The sequence below is a fragment of the Dipodomys ordii genome, unplaced genomic scaffold (genome assembly GCF_000151885.1).
Source record: "Dipodomys ordii isolate 6190 unplaced genomic scaffold, Dord_2.0 Scaffold98, whole genome shotgun sequence".
Taxonomy (NCBI): Eukaryota; Metazoa; Chordata; class Mammalia; order Rodentia; family Heteromyidae; genus Dipodomys; species Dipodomys ordii.
In genome coordinates this window covers 5,917,620-5,938,880 of record NW_012267314.1, presented here as the reverse complement: position 1 = coordinate 5,938,880, position 21,261 = coordinate 5,917,620, and the positions used below count along the sequence as shown (strand labels likewise).

At 43.4% G+C, this 21,261-nt stretch overlaps 1 protein-coding gene across 1 annotated transcript in view; it reads left to right on the top strand.

Annotated features, from left to right (window-relative positions):
• The window catches only part of Sash1 (SAM and SH3 domain containing 1), a 167,414-nt gene that overhangs the window by 63,372 nt on the left and 82,781 nt on the right, over nucleotides 1-21,261 (top strand). The window contains exons 4-5 of the mRNA XM_013026939.1: nucleotides 16,224-16,274; nucleotides 16,405-16,454. Coding sequence (XP_012882393.1) covers nucleotides 16,224-16,274; nucleotides 16,405-16,454 — 101 coding nt within the window. The remainder of the gene's footprint in view (nucleotides 1-16,223; nucleotides 16,275-16,404; nucleotides 16,455-21,261) is intronic.

Here is a 21,261-nt window from a genome sequence, read left to right as displayed (position 1 = left end):
CCACTGAGCCACCTTCCCAGCCCCATGTTTTCCCTATTCTTAAGAGTACCTATGAAGCAGTAATAAGCAAAATGTATGGAATCCAGTATTATTCAGTTATATTCAGCCAACATTCATTGAGTCTTCCCATCATAAGGGTGTATCTAAAACTATTTGGAATAAAATAGTCTTAGTGTAAGGTTTGATGAAATTAATATGAAGCATGAAATCCCCTTTTAATTCTCATTTATTGATTGATTGATTGATTGTTGGTCATGGGGCTTGAACTCTTGGCCTGGGAGCTGTCCCTTAGCTCTTCAGCTCAAGGAGAGTTTCCACCACTTGAGTCACAGCACCACTTCCTGTTTTCTGAGTGGTTTATTGGAGATAAGAGTCTCATGGACTTTACTGTCCAGCCTGGCTTTGAACCTCAATCCTCAGATCTCTCCCTCCTGAGTAGCTATGATTACAGGCATGAGCCACTGGCACCCAGCTTTGAAAATTTATTTACTTGATCATATTTCCTGATGCCAGGGAGGGAACTCCTGGCCTTTGTGCACATGATTAAGCACAAACTCTAACACTGAGCCACACTCCCAGCCCTTGTTTGTTTGAAAACTTATTCACAGAGACTGTACTGGGAATATTTGCCCAAGTTTCTAAAGGCTTTACTCTTGATAGATTTTTCTACCAGAGTTTCAGATACATTCCCATCTCGATGTAGACACAATTCCTGTTGTTACATGATCCTTTCATGGCTCCAAGCTTAACTGAATATTGGTACCTCTGACTTGCCGTAGCTTGTCACAAAGGTGATTAAGGTATGTGTGTGTCTGACATGAGATATTTCAAGATGTGATGATGCATGGGTCTATTTGTTTGCAAATAAGAGGGATCATTTTGGCTGAGAAATTTGCTTTCCTCTTTCACATAAATCTCCATTCCTAGCTCCTTTTCTTCTGGCGGTCATAGCAGGTGCCTACAGAGCTTTTGAAATAACAGTTCCTGAAGTACATTGCATTCCACCTAAAGCATCTCTGAAGAAAAGAAGTTATCTTAAAGAGGATGCAACTTGATACCGTGGAGTGTTTAATGTTTCCTTTTTACACAGACAGTATATACAATAGCTATTTCTCTTCCCCAAAGCTAGAGTACTCTATTAAAAATGGTTCAGGAGCTAGTGGCCTAGGCCTGTAATCCTATCTACTCAGGAGACTAAGACCTAGAGAATCGAGGTTCAAAGCCAGCTCAGGCAGCAAAAGTCCATGATAACTCTGTTCTTAACCAGCAAAAACCTGGACTGGAGGTTTGGGTCTGGTGGTAGAGTGCCAGACATAAGCAGAAAAAGCTGAGTGAGAACATGAGGCCCTGAGTTCAAGCCCTCGTGTTTTGTTTTGTTTTTAAGTATGCAGGAAAGGAGTTCAAGCCCTGGGGTTAAAAAAAATAGTACGCAGGAAAGGCATTATAAGAAAATTATTACTATTGAAGAAAACCAAAAACAATGCATATTTTTTTTCTTGGCAGTACTCTGGAGTTTGAACTCATCTTTGTGTGTTTTAGGAAGGTGCTATCCTACTTGAACCATATTCCTTTATCTCTCTTTTCCTTTTTAAAATAAAGTCTCAAGATTTCTGTCTGGGACCTTTTTTGTTTTCCTCTGATCTGCCTACGCTTCCCATTTAGCTGTGATTATAGGCACGCACCAACATTCTAGGCTTGATTTTGTTTTTGCTGGTCTGGGGCTTGTACTCTCGCCTTGTTTTTTTCACTCAAAGCTGAAGCACTACCATGTGATTTCTCTTCTTGGGCTGGCTCTTGAACTGTGATTCTCAGATCTCAATTTCCTGAGATGCTAGGATTTATAGAAAGCTATCAGAACCCAGCTCAGGCTTATTTTTTGAGATGGTATCTTGTTAACATTTTTATTGGCCCAGGCTAGCCTTGAACTGTGATCCTCCTATCTGTAACTGGTATTACAAGTGTGAGCTACTGAGTCCAGCCAAAAGCAATTTTAAAGAAAGAAACTTGGAATCTCATAATATTGCTAAGGTGCTAGTGATAAGACTAGGGAAATATTCACTGTTAGGAAAATGACTAGTACCGTGTGTGTGTGTGTGTGTGTGTGTGTGTGTGTGTGTGTGTGTGTGTGTGTGCACGCGCGCGCACATGTGCATATGTCACACATGCTAGAAAGAACTTCGCTTTTCTGACCCTGGCTTAGCACAGGCTTTTCTCCTAAGGGCTCCTATATTTGTCACATGTCTAGGGGAAAAAAGAGAAGACATAAAGGAAAACTCAAAAGTATTCACTTTGGAGGACATACAGTCTTAAGATTGTTTTCCTGGGGAATGAGTCAGTAGACACAGTTCAGGTTTCCCTTAGGGACTTGGTGTGACAGCCATGTTGTCCAAGAGGGCAGATGGGGAAAGGTGAACCCCACTGGCTCTGAGAACATGCTAGCACCTTCAAGAATAGAAAAGAGGAGTCAGCATTCCACAGGATAAAGGTGCCCCCCCCCCAATGCCCCCAGAGTGTTGGTTTCTGACTGGAGCCCCTGGTGGGCAGATCTGGAAACACTCCTCAAACCTCTTAGCCAAGGGCAGTTCATTAAACCTCTCCATTATTTATGGGATTCCCTTTAGCAAAAGGAAGCTCTTTTCAAAAAGGACCTAGGGAGCTGCCCCAACTAATTAAAAATAAGCCTTGTCTTTTTTCCTGCAGCCAGAGAAGCTTTGTGTAATTGTAGTCTGGGAGGTAAAGGTGTGTTTGCTCTCACACTCACATCTAGTCCCATCAAGGTGCTTGGCTTAACTGCCCAAGCCAGTGTGGCTGGGCCTCCGGCTTCCACAGGCTGGCCTTTGTCCTAAGGTTAGGAGAGCTCCCAGCAGCCTCTTGGGCATCCCTGGAAGTGACTCACTGACAAACACACGCAGAAGTAACCTTCAGACAGAGAGGAAACAGGTAGTTCCCTCCTCTTCCCTGCCTGCGCAGGGAATCCCACCCAGCCTGGACTCTGTGGTTTCTCTGAACCCTGGGCGGGGTGTAACTGGTTTGGGAGGGTGGACTGTTTTGATTGTCCTTTGTATCTTCCTCAGTAATCCCTGCCATTTGTGCCCTCCCTCTAGCTTTGAGGTGCTTTTAAGGCTGAGGAGTAGGTTTACAGTGGGCTGCAAAAGGAAACACTGGTAAGCCTTGCTCAACTGGTAGATTTTAAAAATAGCTCTTTGGAGTTGTGCAGCGAGGAGCACCAGGTGTGAGATCCCCGGCGACATGTGTACTTAATGTTGTGAATCCCTTCACAAGTGTCACCTAATTAACTGCATGCCCCCCGACAGGTGGCGGCCCCCCGACCCCCTCTCTGGCCCATCCACCACCAGCTAGGGAGGACGTTGGCTTTATGTCTTGGGGCTGTGCTGTCTCCAGAGGGGAGGGACATGGAGAATTGTCATATGAGCTTCAACACTTCTGGTTTTTGCTAGACAAAACCAGTTAGTTACTTAGTTGATTCATTAATTAGGTGTTAATGGGGCTGGAAGTCAAGGTTCACACATACTGGTGGCAAGCACTTGCACACTAGGGTAAAGCCAGTCTTAGAGACATGCGGGACCGCCATGGACCACCTAGTGAGGGGTGGTCTCAACTCCAGGATTGACTGGAGAGACTTAGTTACTGAGTACCAAGTTCAAGTCAGGGGTAGCAGCAGGTAGATGATGAGGGTCATCAAGGCCCAGGGCAAGGGCGGGGCGGGGGGGGGTCGGGTGCTAGGAGGCAAAGAGCAGCCCATATTAGATTATCTCCTGTTGTTAGGGTTAGCAGGTGGAAGGCCCAGTTCCCAGGCTGAACATGGATGGCCGCAACCCCTGTCCTGAGAGAAGATGATGGTTACTATGCATTTATTAGAACAGGGCAAACGTGAGGGAGAAAGGAAGGAGACAGAGGTTCAGGAAGGTCACACTGGAGTCCTAACTACATGGGCCATTAGGTAACCCTTCATGGGCTCTGCCATCTTCTGTCCTGTTGTATTAGGAGAGATTGCTCCGTTTCTTAAGCCTTTTTATGGTAACAATGGAAGCAATGAAAATTCCTACCTGATAAAGCTTTCCTAGAAGACAAAGTTAAAAAGTGTGTTGTCTGTGTGTGTTGTTGGTGTGTGATGTAGGCAGTAGGAGACATGGATGAAGAAGATGGTGATTGTGGTATTAGTCAGTTTCACCGTTCTTTAATGGAATAACCTGAGCTAATCAACTTATGAGGAAGGAAGGTTGCTTTTGGGCTGTAGTTTTAGGGGGCTTCAGTCTACAATTGAGTGACACTGATGCTTAGAGACCCGAGAGAAGACCCAGCACTCATGGCAGAAGACTGGTGCATGGGACAGGTGAGCTGCTCATTTCATGAACCATGAAGCAAAGTCAGGAAGAAAGAGGAAGAGACCAGGTCCCACAACCCCCTTGGAGGACTTTCCTTCCGTGAGTTAAAGATCTCCCATGGGCCCCGCCTCCTAAAGCCTGCCCACACCTAGTCGAAATGGTACCACGTATAGAAAGGTCCTATAGGAGCAAGCCTGTGGGGGACACTTTCAAACTGGGTCATAGCCTCTGTAAGGTAAATTAAATAGGTAGGTTTAATTAGGTAGCCCATGAAGGGAACAGTATTCAGGCAGGAAAAGAAGTTTATTTTACCAAACTGCTGCCCCCACCAGGCATGGTGGTGACCACGTGGCGGAAGGGGAGGGGCTGAGGTCTGGCCTGGGTTTCAGTAGGAAAGGGGTGGGGGGAGGGGAGGGAAGGTAGGTGTGGCCACACTGGATGCTGAGGTCACCTCAGGGCCTGGGACCCTCCACCCAGTCGGAGGCGTGGCCCAGGGTGGCTCCAGGTATGCCAGTTACCTGTGACACAGGTACTGGGTGGAGGCTTAACCAAGAGGAGGGAGGAGTATGGCTTACCTTCCCAGGGTGGACCTTGCAGTCTCAATCTATAGCTGGAGGTCCTGGCCCAGCAAGAAGGAAGCCGCCTTGGTGGGGCCTGATCGTATTGGGGTTTATGGGGTATAGTTTCTAGGCAGTCCTAAAGGAGTCTGCTCTTCCTATAGTTAGGTAGTAACACCTTGATGTTGATAACAGTTTGTGCATTGGTTTATTCTTTAGGAATGTTTAATGTTTGTTTATAATTATTTGAGAGGGGATTTTATTTTTAAACAAACAGCTCCACAGGCTTCTGTTCCACAGCCTCCCTTGTGTTTTCCCCTGGTGGTCTCCTTGGGCTAAGCAGTGACAAATGGCCCTTTGTGTGATCCCTGACAAAACCCTGGACGCATGTGGTAGGAGATAAATATAGAATTCACATGGCTTCTGTCTTCCTTGAACGCGTTTCTCTTCCTCGTCTGTGCTTTACTGCTGTAACATTGTCTTTCTCATGCTTCATGAATCAGGTTATGCCAGGCTAATGCGTAGAGACTAAACTCAATTTAGAAATGTGTATTGATTTCTTTCTACGTGGAGAGCGGTAGGTTTTGTGTACCATGGCATCCTCACTTCTAATTTTTGGTACTCTATTACTTTCCTTTTTTTTTAATTGAACACATTTTTTATTAGATATTTAGCCAATATCCTGCTAGGTCTTGAGACAGTAGTGATTGGCTGAGCAGAGCCCTGAAGTCCTAGGAGACTCAAGAGTATCAGTCTCTCCAGCCATGGGAGTTCATAGAGGAGGCTGCACTCAAGGCTGACACTCTACCATTTGAGCCACCCCTTCACTTCTGGCCAATTGAAGATAAGAGTGTCTTGGACTGTTCTGCCTGGGCTGGCTTTGAAACTTGATCCTCAGATCTCAGCCTCCTGAGTAACTAGGATTATAGGCATGAGCCACTGGCACCCAGCTTAAAGTTCTTAACAGTTGTGTCAAATATACACATTGACCTCTAGACCCCATTCATGAATTTAAAGCCTTCTGTCATCTCTTTTCAAACACTGAATCTTCTGTGCTAAGCATTCTTTGACAATTTCTTGTCTGTGAAGCCATTCTCAGGAGGTTCATTGCTCATCCTAGCTCTGTAATATTTTTGGAGAAATTTGAGGGATTTTTCTTACCCTTCTGTGAATAATTTGTTACAAAGAACTGAAGAAATCTCTCCATTTCCAAATATCATTGGTTTCTTTAGTATTATAAGCATTTTGCATAGTTGTTAAGGATATTTTTCTGGTGATAAAAATTTAGAGTATTCAAAGAGATTCTTCAGAGCAACTCTAAAAATGTATAGGGTACCACATTTCAAATCTACACTAGCATGTTAATGGATTGCGTTTTTACAGCAGAGTGGAACACTTTCCTTGAATTGTCTTTTTGTTGAATTTCATAGAATGAATTAAAAATCAGATTGGTAGTGTGTTGAATTTGCATACATTATTTTAAACCTAGATGAGGAAAATATGGGTGGGAAGGTGGCTCAGTGGTAGAGTGCTTGCCTTGATGCGTGAGGCCCTGGGTTCGATTCCTCAGCACTGCATAAGCAGAAAAAGTCGGAAGTGGCGCTGTGGCTCAAGTGGTAGAGCACTAGCCTCCAGCTGAAGAGCTGAGCGACAGCGCCCAGGCCCAGACTTCAGGCCCCATGACTACAAAAAAAAAAAGAAAGTAGTATTATATCACTCTTGGGTGAGGTCTTTTTTTAAAACAAACAGGTGTGTTTGTTTTAAATTCTTGATTTTCAAGTCTCTGACAGTGATCACTTTGCAGATGGACATGTGACATTTAGGGACATAGTCAGCTCTCCTGTTTCCCAGGCACCTTAGCCATTGGATTTGGTCTCACCAGATTTATGTGCTCTGCCCCAGATGTTAGGAAAGGATTCTCCATCTGTGTTTTGCTCTTAGCCTTCCTTCAGAAATGTTTCCTGACTGGTGTCCTCTGAGCTTTTTGTTTTGTTTGCTTTTCCTGAGGAAAAATACTGTCTGTTAGAGGAAACTTGCGTAATGCTCGTGTACATGCAAATTTTCTGTCTATGTAATATGCACAGTCTCATATGAAATAGCTGTTTTCTAATGACCACCCTGGTGGTATTTAGGAGATTGAAACCAGTTCTGAGATTTGCTATGAGGAAGGAGAATTTGCCAAAGCATTAAGGCAAAATTTCTGTGTGGTGGATTCTTAATTATAGCTTCAGAATCTGTAATACTGTAATATAGACTAAAATAAAATGCAGTAGAGTGTATGTTTGCATGGTGTGTGTGTGTGTGTGTGTGAGAGAGAGAGAGAGAGAGAAAGAGAGAGAGAGAGAGAGATTAACTTATCTTTAAATGGCAGATATCCCACAAGATCTACTTGTATAAAAGAATTCAGTCCTCATATGGCCAAATCAATTTAAAAAATTAGTGAAGATATTTTATGACGACTTCTATGTCCCAGTTTTGGTGTGGAACCTTAGTTGTGTGATCTTGTTTGTGTGTAAATTTTAAAACAGAGCTGACTTATGAGTCTCTCTCTGTAAGGAGTAATGCACAACGTATGTAAAAAGGAATGTTGTTTTGCTTTCTGATCATAAAAGTAGTAAACATGCTGTGTATGAAATGTGTGAATACAGATGAATATGTATAAAATGTATGAATATGCATGAAATGCATTAACCTGAATATGTATGAACTGTTTGAATATAAATATGGATGAAAGTTCAAAAGAGCCTAAAGAAGAGAATAAAGATCAGATTTTAAGTCTCTCTTGCTCTTGTACCTCAGATAGAACTATGGGCTTCTGGCTGGCATGTGTATTTATTCAGTGTATATGGAGTACTTAGTAAGAACTTAGTAAGTACTTAGATACTGCTGGGTCCTCTGCATGTACTAGTGAGCAAAACAAATTTCACAGTCCTGGTGGAGGTTATAGTGTACATACCATTACCAAAGTACACACTGGGGTACAGCAGTATAGACAGACTACTTGCTTATGTCTAGTAACCTACAAGGACAAATTTCTGCTGTATTAGTTTTTCAATGACTATGCCTTTTGACCTGTATTTTCTAAATAGACCCTAATTTGATTGTTTTTAGTTTAATTATGTTTGCAATTTCTAAATTTTTTATTTTAACTATAAATGCCAGGAACATTTAAAAATGTACACATCTTGGGCTGGGAAGGTGGCTCAGTGGTAGAGTGCTTGCCTCGCATGCATGAGGCCCTGGGTTCGATTCCTCAGCACCACATAAGCAGAAAGAGCCAGAAGTGGTGCTGTGGCTTAAGCAGTAGAGTGCTTGCCTTGAGGGACAGTGCCCAGGCCCAGAGTTCAGGCCCCACGACCGACCAAAAAAAAAAAAAGTACACATCTTCATCTAATAACTGACTACCTCCTTACATGTTAAAGACTTCAGAAACACTATTAAATTACCACCAGGATCTGAGCATGGTGTTGCATTCCTATAATCTCAGGACTCAGGAGACACAGGCCAAAGGTTTGTGAGTTCTAGGCCAGCCTGGATAACATAGCAAGACTCTCAAAAAAAAAAAAACAAGTACTGCCAGGAAATATTCTATAGTTGGATTTCTACCAGTAGCAGATATGTCTTTCTGTTTTTATTTCATACTTCACAGTATTAAATATTGTCAAGGGATAGTTTTCATTAGTTTAATAAAAAGTACTCTCCATTATGTCTTTTAAATTGTACTTCATATATTTTCTTGGAATATTTTTATAAACCAGCACTTTCATATCTTTACTTCTCTAACCCATCTCCTAAAACATTTATCCATTTTTCTATTTGCCCATTTTTTCTTATTTTCTCGAATATTTATTAGCACTTTTTATAGATTGAGCCATTTGCTCTATTATCATATGTGTGGCAAACTTTCCACCATATGAAGACTATATGGATTTACTTGTTTTTGTTTGTGGTTTGTTTCGTCACACTGCAGTGCTGAGGGTTAAACCCAACTTCTCCCCACCCCCCCAAAATGTTTTTTTTTTTTTTTTTAAATCATCTCCATTGTTGCTGAGGATTGAACCTGTAGCCTCATCCATGCAGGGCAAAACGCTTTTATCACTAAGCTACACACACACACACACACACACACCTCTTGGTGAGGAAGCCAAACGCTCTTATCACTAAGCTACACGCTACACACACACACACACACACACACACACACACACACCTCTTGGTGAGGAAGCCAAACGCTCTTATCACTAAGCTACACGCTATACACACACACACACACACACACACCCCAACTCTTAGTCCGGAAGCTAAATTGGATTTCAAGCCACATACACACACACACACACACACACACACACACACACACACACCAACTCTTGGTCCGGAAGCTAAATTGGATTTTACACACACACACACACACACACACACACACACACACACACTCCAACTCTTGGTCCGGAAGCTAAATTGGATTTCAAGCCAGAATCCGTCTATCACCACAAGTTATTTAGTTTCTGTGATTGCAGAACCGGGGCATTAACACTCAAGAGATACTTGAGTTCCATAGACAGGATTGCCTTTAGAGCCAGTCTATGCTTCTTTCCTGAGCAGTGGGAGCCCTGTGGATACAAGCAGGCGTGTGAGTATGTGAGTACGGTGGGTGAACTCCTCATCCCCGACCCTGACAGTCATCCGAGACCCAGGAGTTTCATTGGCTTCTAAGAAAACAGTTGTTGTCTCCGTACCATAGCATGGCAACTTAGAGCTCTAGAAAGAAAACGTTGAGCCTCATGGCTGCGAAGAAATGAACGAGATCCTGACAAATGGCTGCTGTTGAAAAGAGTGAGCACAGATTTATGTTTGAGCCAGGGTGAAGTATGCAACCAGGTAATAATCTTGAGCAATGAAGTAAGTTTGCTACAGGAATTGTTAAAGAAAAAGATAAATCACAGTAATTTCAACATGGCACTTTTGCCGTTCAATAAATGGGTATTTTAAATTTCATTTGCTTTTGAACTTGGTTCAATAATTTATAGAGTAAGTCATTCAAAGATTAATGCTCAGAAGGGAAGAAAATCACTATACAAGAACAGAAACATATCATTTATGTATATTACATTGGAGCCTGTCGGCCTGTGTTTCCATTATAAACTTGATCTTACAAGCATTTATAATAGGAAGTTTGCTCTGAGCTGAAGTTTGGCATTGTCTCAACCTTCTGAATCTCCACTTTTTGTTTTGTCATTTTGTTTCTTAAAAATAGAGTATCCGTGTGTGTGTGTGTGTGTGTGTGTGTGTGTGTGTGCTTCTTTGTGCCTGTAGTGGGGATTGAACTCAGAGCCTTATAATAGGCTGGTGCTCTACCACTTGAACCATGCCTTCACATCCAGCTTTTATGCTCCTTAATTGAATCTCACAGAATTTTCTGTCTGGGCAGGTTTCAAATCACAGTCCTCAGATCTCAGCCTTTTGAAGTAGCTAGAATGACAGGTGCCTGGCTGTCCATATATTTCTTTAAATATTTTTTATTATTTTTACGTGCCATTCACCAAGGCAGTTTATTAATACTTCTTGTTAATGCTTTATTAATGCTTCTTGATCACTCTCACCATTTCATAACCCACCCGCTCACTCACTAATCTTAATCTTAGGTTATGAATTTAATTTTTTTTGCGTTTTAATAATGCACTTTATGTGTCCAGTGCATCTTGATGTGTCATCATTTCACAATCTTTACCTTCCTGCAACCTCTTCACTTACAGGTTTCAATTCTGTGGTATATGCAGTGAATTCTTGCCTGCATAATTCTCCCCCCAGCCCCTTCATTTTTCTCCCCCTCTCCCTTTGGCCCTCCCCTTCCCTCTTGTGAGTATTCATTTCCTGGTATTTATTTTGTTGGGCTTTGACTTAGTTTTTTTTTTTTTTTTTGTCCATTGTAGGGCTTGAACTCGGTCTGGGCACTGTCCCTGAGTCTTTTTGTGCTCAAGGCTAACATTCTACCACTTGAGCCACAGCACCACTTCCAGTTTTTGAGTAGTTAATTGGAGGTAAGAGTCTCTCACCAAGGACTTTTCTGCCTGGGCTGGCTTCAAATCATGATCCTCAGATCTTAGCTTTCTAAGTAGGATTATACGCATGAGCCACTAGTGCCCAGCCTCTCCATGAATTTTTAAATGTATTTTCTTTAAAACATGGTTAATTGAAAAGTTCATTTATTTTCCTATGTTTCTTCTTTTCTTTAAATATCCTAGTTACTTTATGTATCATTTAAGAATTGGATATTGGCCGGGTGCTGGTGACTCACTCTTGTAATCCTAGCTACTCAGGAGACTAAGATCTGAGGATGGTGCTTTCAGAGCCAGCTGTGAGTTTTTATCTCCAGTTAACCACCAGAAAACTGGAAGCGGCACTGTGGCTCAAGTGGAGAATGCTGGCCTTGAGCTGAAGAGCTGAGGAACAGTGCCCAGGCCCAGAGTTCCACAACCGACCAAAACAAAACAAAAGAGTTGGGTATTGTTTCATGATGTTCACTACTTACTTGGAAAATAAGTTTGTGGCTGGTGATTTCAGCATGCACTGGCTTGTCATTGAATGGGGAGCTTTCTAAAAAATGGGCCCATACTGAAAAGATGACTTGCAGATAGGATTCAAGGCATAGGAAGGAGATGATGGTTAAAAGTCATGAAGGCACCATCTGAGTTTGCCAGTACCAAGGCCGACACAGCCACCGAGTTTCATTAACATAGCTCATCTTTTGGAAAGTCATTACCCTTTGGCATCCACAGGCAGAATTTTGTAAAACCCATATTCAGAACCCATGTGCCTACTAATCTTTTCCGATAGTATTTGTGTATCTCCTGGAACCTTTAAAGAATTATTCGCAGTTACATATTTCTCCTACTGGACCACGAGTGCCTGAAAGCCTGTGACTCCTGGTGCGGCTGCGTGTAGAGCTGGCGTGGAGGAAATACTTGCCTGTCGAGGATTCAGAAGGGAGCATGCGCCTCTGAAGGTCATCTGTTCCAATGTTTGGGGAGTCACAGGATGTTGCTTTTTACCTCATTTTACTATAACAGTATTATGCAAAATGTCAAGTAGGCCATCCAGAGTTAAATCCTCATGACCAACACTCCAGCCAAGTACCAATTGTGGTTGTTAGAAATCTAAGCACTTATTGAAGGAGCCCCGTTCTGGACAGCAATGGTCTTGGAGGCAAGGCTAAGGCCCAGCTGGGTGCTGATGGCTCATGGCTAGCTATTTAGCATCTAAGAGTCCAGGTTTGAAGCCAGCCTGGGCAGGAAAGTCCATGAAACTTTTATTTTCAATTAACTACTAAAAAGCCAGACATGGAGGTGTGACTCAATTGGTAGAGCACCAGCCTTGAGGGAAAAAGCTAAGGGGAAGTGTCCAGGCCCTAAGTTTAAACCCCAGTACTGGCATGAGTACACACACACACACACACACACACCCTCCCCTACACACACACACACACCCACCCTCCCCCCACACACACACACACACACACACACACACACACACACACTCCCCTCCCCCTCTCAGCTAAGTCTTTTGTTGATACGGTTTCCACAAATAACTGCCAACCACTTGTCCTGCTGCTGTTCTCTAAGTGTGGGTCCCTCAGCCTCCAGTTCTCTATCAGCATTTTGTAATAGATAAATGAAATTTTTTGTTGTTGTTGGTGGTAGTGGTGGTGGTTGTGGGGCTTGAACTCAGGGTCTAGGCACTGTTCCAGATCTTTTATGCTCAAAAGTAGCATTCCACCACTTTAAGCCATAGTGCCACTTCTGGTTTTCTGGTGGTTTGGAGATAAAAGTCTCATGGACTTTCTTACCTGGGCTGGCTTTAAACCATGATCTCAGATCTCAGTCTTCTGAATAGCTAGGATTACAGGTTTGAGCCATTGGTGCCCAGCCTATTCGAGCATTTTTAATTATACGTCACATCCTTTAAATTATTTTTTGCCACTACTGGGACTTGAACTCATCACCGGCACTCTTGCTTGACATTTTTGCTCTAGGCTGGTACTCTACCACTTGAGCCATACCTCTATTTCTGGCTTTTTGCTGGTTAGTTGGAGATGAGTCTCATGGACTTTTCTGCCTGGATTGGCTTTGAACTGCCATCCTCAGAGCGAGGTATGAGATACCAGCATGCTGCCTTTCTGTTTGTTTTTCAGAAAGGATCTCTTATTTTGGCCTGGGGCTGGCACTGGACCAGGATTCTTTTACATATACCTCCCGTGTAGCTTTGATTACAGGCGTGAACCACTACCGCTGCATCTCATACTCTTCTTTTGAAGTACTGTAAAACAAACAACAACAAAAAACCCACCAACAGCCACCTGGCCCAGCAGTATCTCAATGGTCCCTCTATTCATCCAACCATCGGTGAAGAGCTTTTACCTTTTTGCTGCCTGTCATGAAGTATCTGTGTCTGGCTTTTTCTGCCTCCTCCTTCCTGTGCCCAGTGTGGAGGAGGTGAAGCTGGACCTGGGCTGGTGGGCACGGGGTGTTCCTTCTCTCTGCTTTGGGGACAGCACAGAGGTTTTCCACCCCTCTTGCCTTTCTAGCTGTAAAGTCATTTGGCTTGAGCTTCTGGCAGAAGAAAGGGAGAAAGAAGTGGAGATTTCCACAAGGAATTGGAAACAAAGCAAGAGTGGGGGTGAGGGGATCATAGCGGTTTTCCAGAGCCTCGGTGTGCCCTGGGGTTTTGGACTCTGGTGTGTTGTCATTTAAGGTCACAGCCTTAGGTCTATATTTGGCCCATGCTCTTCTACTACAACTAGATGTGTGTGTGTGTGTGTGTGTGTGTGTGCGTGCACGCGCGCACACACAAGCACACTTGTATACATATATTTGGGGATTTAGCAAACCACTGATTTTATCATAGGCTATAGATATTATGTACAATATATGTGATATACATCATTATGTTATATATATGTGTATATATATATATATATATATATATATATAATATCATGTATTATCACTTTACACTTTTTTTTTTTTTTTTGAGTCTGGTCGTGGGGCCTGGACTCTGGGCCTGCCTGGGCGCTGTCCCTCAGCTCTTCAGCTCAAGGCTAGCGCTCTACCACTAGAGCCACAGCGCCACTTCCGGCTTTTTTCTTTTTGCTCATGTGGTGCTGAGGAATCGAACCCAGGGCCTCAGGCATGCAAGGCAAGCCTTCTACCACTGAGCCACCTTCCCAGCCCCTACACTTTTTTGTTTGTTTGTTTGTTTATGCCTGTACTGGGGCTTGAACTCAGAGCCTGGCACTCTCTTTAGCTTTTTTACTAAAGGCTGGTACTCTACCACTCGGGCCACAGCTCCACTCCTGGCTTGTGGTGGTTAATTGGAGATGACTTTCCTGCTTAGGCTGGCTTTAAATTGCGATCCTCAGATCTCAGCTTCCTGTATAGCTAGGATTATAGGCGTGTGCTACCTGCACTAGGCATGAACCTTACTTCTTTTTGACCCGACCTGCAACAATACACATAAAAATCTAGAAAAGTAAAAGTGGTAATATACAAGAAACCAAGATGATTTCTTAGTATGGACATTGATCACCTAGTGAGATAGGGATTTAGAGCTTAGAGGAAAGTTAGGAACAGAAGAGGGTGAGTTGAACTAACAGTTTTTGTTGATGGTTATGGAATGGCCTAGGCAATTTCAGGGGAACTTTAAGAGGAACTAATAGAGATTCATCATTATTCTGAGATTTCAGTACAACTTAGGAAGACAGAGTAGAAAATTGTAAACTGCATTTTGCCTTGCTAACTGCTGCTTAGGTTCGTAAATTTGCCCATGTGGTGTTGAGGTGAGGTATGAGGCCTGTTCCTGAGTCTGATGCACTTGGATTATAGCTGGCATACACACACACACACACACACACACACACTATCTATATCTATATCTAGATATAGATATAGTGCCGGTCCTGGGAATTGAACTCATATCCTAGGCTTTTTCTTTTTTTGGGGGGGTCTGGTCATGGGGCCTAAACTCTGGGCCTGGGCGCTGTCCCTCAGCTCTTCAGCTCAAGGCTAGCGCTCTACCACTGAGCCATCTCCCCAGCCCCTGCATTTTATTTTTCTTAAGACTAGCACTCTACCACTTGAGCCACAATTCTACTTGGTGCTTTTTGGTGCTTAACTGAGTCTCATGTATGATCCTACCTATGATGGCTTTGAACCATGATCCTGAGATCTCTTCTTCCTGCATAAGTAGGATTACAGGTATGACCTATGGACACTCAGTCTCTCTTACCTTTTTGCTCAAGATTAGCATTCTACTACTTTAGTTACTGTTCCACTTTTCAGTGTTTTTCTTTTTTGTTGCCTGGAGAGAATTGGAGCTAAGAGTCTCACAGACTCTCCTTCCAGGCCTAGCTTCTAACTGTGGTCTTCCTATCTCAGTTCTCAGTCTTTTGTTGTTGTTGTTGGTGGTAATGAGCTCAGCCTGGGCATTGTCCTGAGCTTTTTCTTTCAAGGCTAATGCTCTACCACTTTGAGCCACAGCTCCACTTTACCACTTTGAGCCACAGCTCCACTTCTTGTTTTGTTTTCTAGTAGTTAATTGGAGATAAGAATCTGATGGATATTCCTTTCTGGGCTGGGTTTGAACTATAATCCTCAGATCTCAGCCTCCTGAGTAGCTAGGATTACAGGTGTGAGACAGTGGTACTCAACTTGATGTCTTAACAGTGGTCTAACAGAATCATCCCACCATCGATTGCCAAGACCCTTCAGTTAAACTGTGTGTGTGTGTGTGTGTGTGTGTGTGACAAAAATTGTCAGCAATGTCTAGAAGTGAAGTTTGGTCAACAGTTCAATTTTTTTTTTTTGCTTATGTGGTGCTGAGAAATTGAACCCAGGGCCTCATGCATGCAAAGCAAGCACTCTACCACTGAGCCACCTTCCCAGCCCTCAACAGTTCAATTCTAAGAGGCCAGCACAAGCTGGGCGCTGGTGGCTCACACCTGTAATCCTTATCTCCAATCAACTACTCAGAAAAGGCTAGAAGTGGCACTGTGGCTCAAGTAGTAGAGCGCTAGCCTTGAGCACAAAGAGGTCAGGAACATCACTTAGGCCCTGGCCAAAAAAAAAAAAGAGGTCAGTGGTCAGTGTCCTCTTTCTCCACAGGACTGTAGGTTTTCTAGAAAATTGATTTATCTCTGCCATCTCCTCCCACCGTGCAGCCTAGCATTTCTCGGATCCTCCCGTCTCCCCTTACACATCTATTTGTCTTTCTGGCGTGTGCCACGTTCAGGAGTCTCATTAAAGCTGCATCTGTTCTGTTTTAGGAGAAACCCGACGCCCATCCCACGTCACTTCAGCTGCGGTCCCAGATCGAAGTAAGCACAGTCACTTTTCACCCGTCTATTTTTGTTTCTCTTAAGTGATGTTCTGTAAAAGTCAGATGCAGCCTGCGCCCCGCATGTGCTCACACTGTGACTGTCCTCTCTGTCTCTCTCTCTCTCGTAGGAATCTCTTGGCTTCTGCAGCGCCGGCTCCACACCAGAAGTAGAAAGAAAGTAAGTCTCTCTGCCCCCGCCCACATCCCAGATTGGGAGAAAAGGGGTCTTTTAGGCCTGGGGCTTGCTGTAGTTTTCCTTAAAATGGTGGTGCGTGTGTGTGTGTGTATGTGCGTGCGCGTGCTTGCGTGCACCTACCCACATACATATGTGGACATAATGTATTGAGGTAGTAAAGAATGTGTTTTGCAATCTAAGCATTGGTACCTAAAGCCTCTATGGAAGAAATAAGGGTTCACACAGCTTATTTCAATGGTATTCCAGATAGCTGGAAATAGGGAAACAAAAGAGGCATGTGGGTCAAGGGAGATGGGAATTATCTCATTGTGTGTGTGTGTGTCTGTCTGTCTGTCTGTGTGCTCATTCAGACACTGGGGTTTGATTTGAACTCATGGCTTGGGCACTGTCTGTTCGATTTTTCACTCAGGGTTGACACTCTACCACTTGAGCCACACCTCCATTTCCAGCTTTTTGGTGGTTAATTGAAGATAAGTGTCTCATGGACTTTTCTGCCTGGGCTGGCTTAGAACTATGATACATTCTTAACTCAAGCAGTGAGTTAAAAACCTCCCATGCACCTCATTTTGGCAGGTAACCCTAAAACAAACGAATGTGTGTGGCAGAAGCTGGCCAGTGCTCATTAACCCTTTCCAGGTGAGGGGAATATTTTTTGTTTCCCTGTCCATTTTAGATCCTGTAGCATCTACTCTCTGGAAGATACTGCTATACTTTATCTTATATTTTGAAGATTTCTTTTAGGTAACTTTAAAAAATGCATGCCTTTTCTATTTTTATTCTATTGTAATTATGCTAGAATATTCCGTGTATGATGAGTAGAGTATTCCGTGTAGAGAAATTTAAAGTCTCTGTCTCTAAACAGATACTTCCTCTGGCACAGAGCCACTTTCTCTGTCTCAGGCCAAGAAGGCAGAGAAGTGTTTAGGAGGAAAGTATTCATGGAATGAGAAACACACAGAGGAGAGAGTGTGTGTGTGTACTTTTGCGCACACTCAGCCTAATCCGTCCACGTGTGTGCGGCTGTCAGAGGCTGGGCAAGGACCCTACAAGGCCTGCTGTGCCAGCGAGCTGCAGTTCTGAAGCTCCCAGGCGAAGTTCACTTTGCCTCAGGACTGAGGAACCCTGGAGCTGATGAGCCAAAGAAAGCCGGGGCCCATTGCCTGTTCAAGGGTAGGGGATAAACATGCGCACTGCGGGCAGTGTGAGCTTCACTGGTTACGGTTGCCTTGTATCTTCTCAGGAACCTCCAGAGGGTGGAGGCTGAAATGGATCAAATATTTAAGATGACATTGATTTTGGACTCTGAGGGTCTGGAGTGTGTTTTCTCCTGACTGAAGGAGGCAGCTCTGATACAGGCAGAGGAATCAGGTGTCACCTGAGAATCTCCCGATCTGTAAGGAAAAAAGAAATGTTTTGTTTGTCCTTCCTCCCGGGAGGACGTGACTCACCAAATTTGTACTAACCTCAGTCAGACTGGCTTGGTCTCCTTCCCCTCAATTGTGGGGAGTCATTTTTTCCGTGTTTGTGTACTTTGCTTAGTAAAATGTGGCATGATTCCTGTGGCCAAGAGAGGGAGACTGATGGCCTCCACTGAGGTCAACACACACATACACACACACACACACATATACACCCCACTCTGCTAAGTCACACACACACACACACACACACACACACACACACACACACACACTCCACCCTGCTAAGTCCCCAGCTTCTCCATGTGTAGTATTACCATTCTGTCTCTACTTTGAAATAAATCAGACTTCATAAACACTTTGAAAGGTTTAAAAATATTTTGTTCTTTATTTCTCTGTTAATGTGATTTGAAAACTATGATAGTGTTTTTTTTTAACTTCAAAAGCTTTGTTTTGAAGATTTCCAAACTTATTGAAAAGCTGCAAATCACTAAATTTCTGTATAAATTTTCCTTACCACCACTTGTGGACATTTGGATACCCTTGTTTGCCCTCTTCTCTCCTCTTCTCTTCTCTTCTCTTCTCTTCTCTTCTCTTCTCTTCTCTTCTCTTCTCTTCTCTTCTCTTCTCTTCTCTTCTCTTCTCTTCTCTTCTCTTCTCTTTTCTCTCTCCTCTCTTACTTACCTTCCCCCTCTTCCTCCCTCCCTCCCTCCTATTTTTCTATTCCTATCTCTGCTGTTCTCTCCCTCCTCTCTCTCTCTCTCTCTCTGTCTGTCTGTCTCTCTCTCTCTCTCTCTCTCTCTCTCTCTCTCTCTCACACACACACACACACACACCTACCATCTGGAGATGAATAACTCATCGCGACCCTCACCTTCAGTACTTTATTCAGCATATTGTTTCTTGGACAAAAACATTTTCTTATAGAACCGCACCACAATTATGTCTGACGTAGGCATTGAATGAGTTTCTCTAATTTAAGTTTTTATGCATTTACAGTTGGACATTTTTAAGGAGTGTAGGCGACTTGTTTTGCTGGGAGTTTCTTTGTGTCTGTCTCTGCAGTGCATTGTATCAGGAGACCCAGTATGCCTGTTTGTCCTGTGATGAGTGAGGAATAGGAATTTTAGTCATGTGGTTTAGGTGGCACCTGTGAATTTCCTCAAAAAAGCTTCACTTTCTCTTTGAAATCAGTGAAGAGCCTGTGGTGAGGTCCCTGAAGGCGGTGCACATAAGCCTTTCCTCCTCCAACTTCTACCTGATGATTTCCGATTCTTCTGATTCTGGCTTGAATTGATTTTTAACATAATGGTTACAAAATGGTGATACTTATTTTCAAATTGATGATACTTTAAATCTTACTGGTATCACACTGACAATCCTACATAAGATTAAAAATTTGTGTTGGACTGGGCATGGTGGTTCACACCTATAGAGAAGGCTGAGATCTGAGAATCAAGGTTTGAAGTCAGCCCTGTTAGACTCTGATCTCCAATTAACCACCAGAAAGCTGGACGTGGAAGTGTAGCTCAAGTGTTAGAGCACTAGCCTTGATTAAAAAAGCCAAGCAAGAGTGTAAGATTCTGAGTTCAAACCCCTGAACAGCATACACAGCCAGCCAGCTAGCCAGCCAGCCAGCCACACACACACACACACACACACACACACACACAAACACACACAAATAAAAATTGAGTAGGTTTAATATGCTGTTATGCTGAAAATGTATTTATTGAACTTGGAGTTGCAAATCCGTCCAAATGGAAAATCCTACTGTTCTTCCCACCAGAATGTTGGTGGTAGCTTTGCAGTTGCATATTCAGGCTATGGAAGCTGGCCTGGCAATCCAGTTGGTTGTGTCTGGTTAGTGACCACAATGTCTCTGCCAACTAAAATATCCCTGTGACGCATGGTGTTGTCTTATGGGCAGATTTTTTTTCCTGCTGCTTTTTATTCAAAAGTCAAAAAGAACTCAGTCAACAAAAGCAGATTGGCTCAACTTTAAGCCAGACATAGAAGCAAGAGACAACCTGGGGCGTGGAGCCACCAGCCCTGTGTGTCCTGCCTATCTAACCCAGTGTCCCCAGATGACTCTGATTCCTACACCTATGCTTTCCCTTGTGCTCCCCCAGCTAAGATTTATGCCAAGGAGAGATTGGGCATGAATTAGGATACAAATGTCTCTTGCAAAGAGAACACAGTGCTTCTATGATACTTAGTGGGATTTAAGTCTTGAGCTACAGAAAGTTAACCCTGAGCAGATAAAGTGGAGACTTTCATAGGGGAGATGACTAGGGAGAATCTTCACCTTCCTGGCCCCTGCATACCTGGATGACCTGCCTTTTGGAGTTGCTATCCTCCAGGGATGCTCAGCCTACACCAGGAGAGAGATACTGACAGAGACTAATCAGTAGGTTGGATGGAATGAATGGTCTCTCCCACTCCATCACCAGTTTGGCAGGGTCCGTGTTCACCTTTGTTTTCAGCAGAAGGTTGTGCTGTGTTTTTGTTTTGATTGTTTGGCAGTGTTGGCATGGTGCCCAGGGCTTGAGTTAGCATACGAGGCCAGGGCTGTACCACTGAACCACGCCCCCCAGCCCACTTTGTGATTTTATTCCAGTGCCAAATATGAAAGAGACCAAGGAGCTTTCATTCCAGCCCCCTCGTTCTGTATCTACTCATGTTGATGTCACTCAGCTTGTATGAGTCTATTATCTACTCCATTACACCAGTTGTGGTTTGTGTGAGGTCAATGTTAGCTAAATCACTTCAAATTCTTGTTATTCACTAGCTACACTCAAGCATACCTAGAAAGCTTTTTTTTCCTTCTTTTTTGGCAGTACTGAATTTTGAACTCAAGCCTCACACTTGATCACTTTTCTTGTTTATGGTTGGTGCTCTACCACTTGAACCATGCCTTTAGTCTTGCTTTAGCTAATCATTTCAGAGATGGAGTCTTGAGGATTTTTCTTGTCTAGGCTGGCTTCAAACTGCACTCCTCTGAATATGGGTTTCCTGAGTAGCTAGGATTATAGGTGTGAGTCACCAAATGTATGTCTGAAAGCATTTTTTTCCTTTGTTGCCTGGTTATCAGAATCCCTGACATAGTAAGAGAAACACTGTGTTGGTTAGACACATTCTTTTTGCTATGATAGATTCAGAGCTAGCCCCTGGCTCAGCATAGTTCAGGTTCCCAGACTGTACCTTTTTCCCCTTTTATGCCCTCGAAGTTGCATGTATGTTTTAAATGGTGCTGTGGACAAGACCAAAAAAAGAAGCAAGGGAAGGGGATCTAGAATTGAGTTATGTGGCCACCAGAGTTGTAAGATGTTTGGAGGAGATGTAAGTAAGCATTTTCAACTGTGAGGACA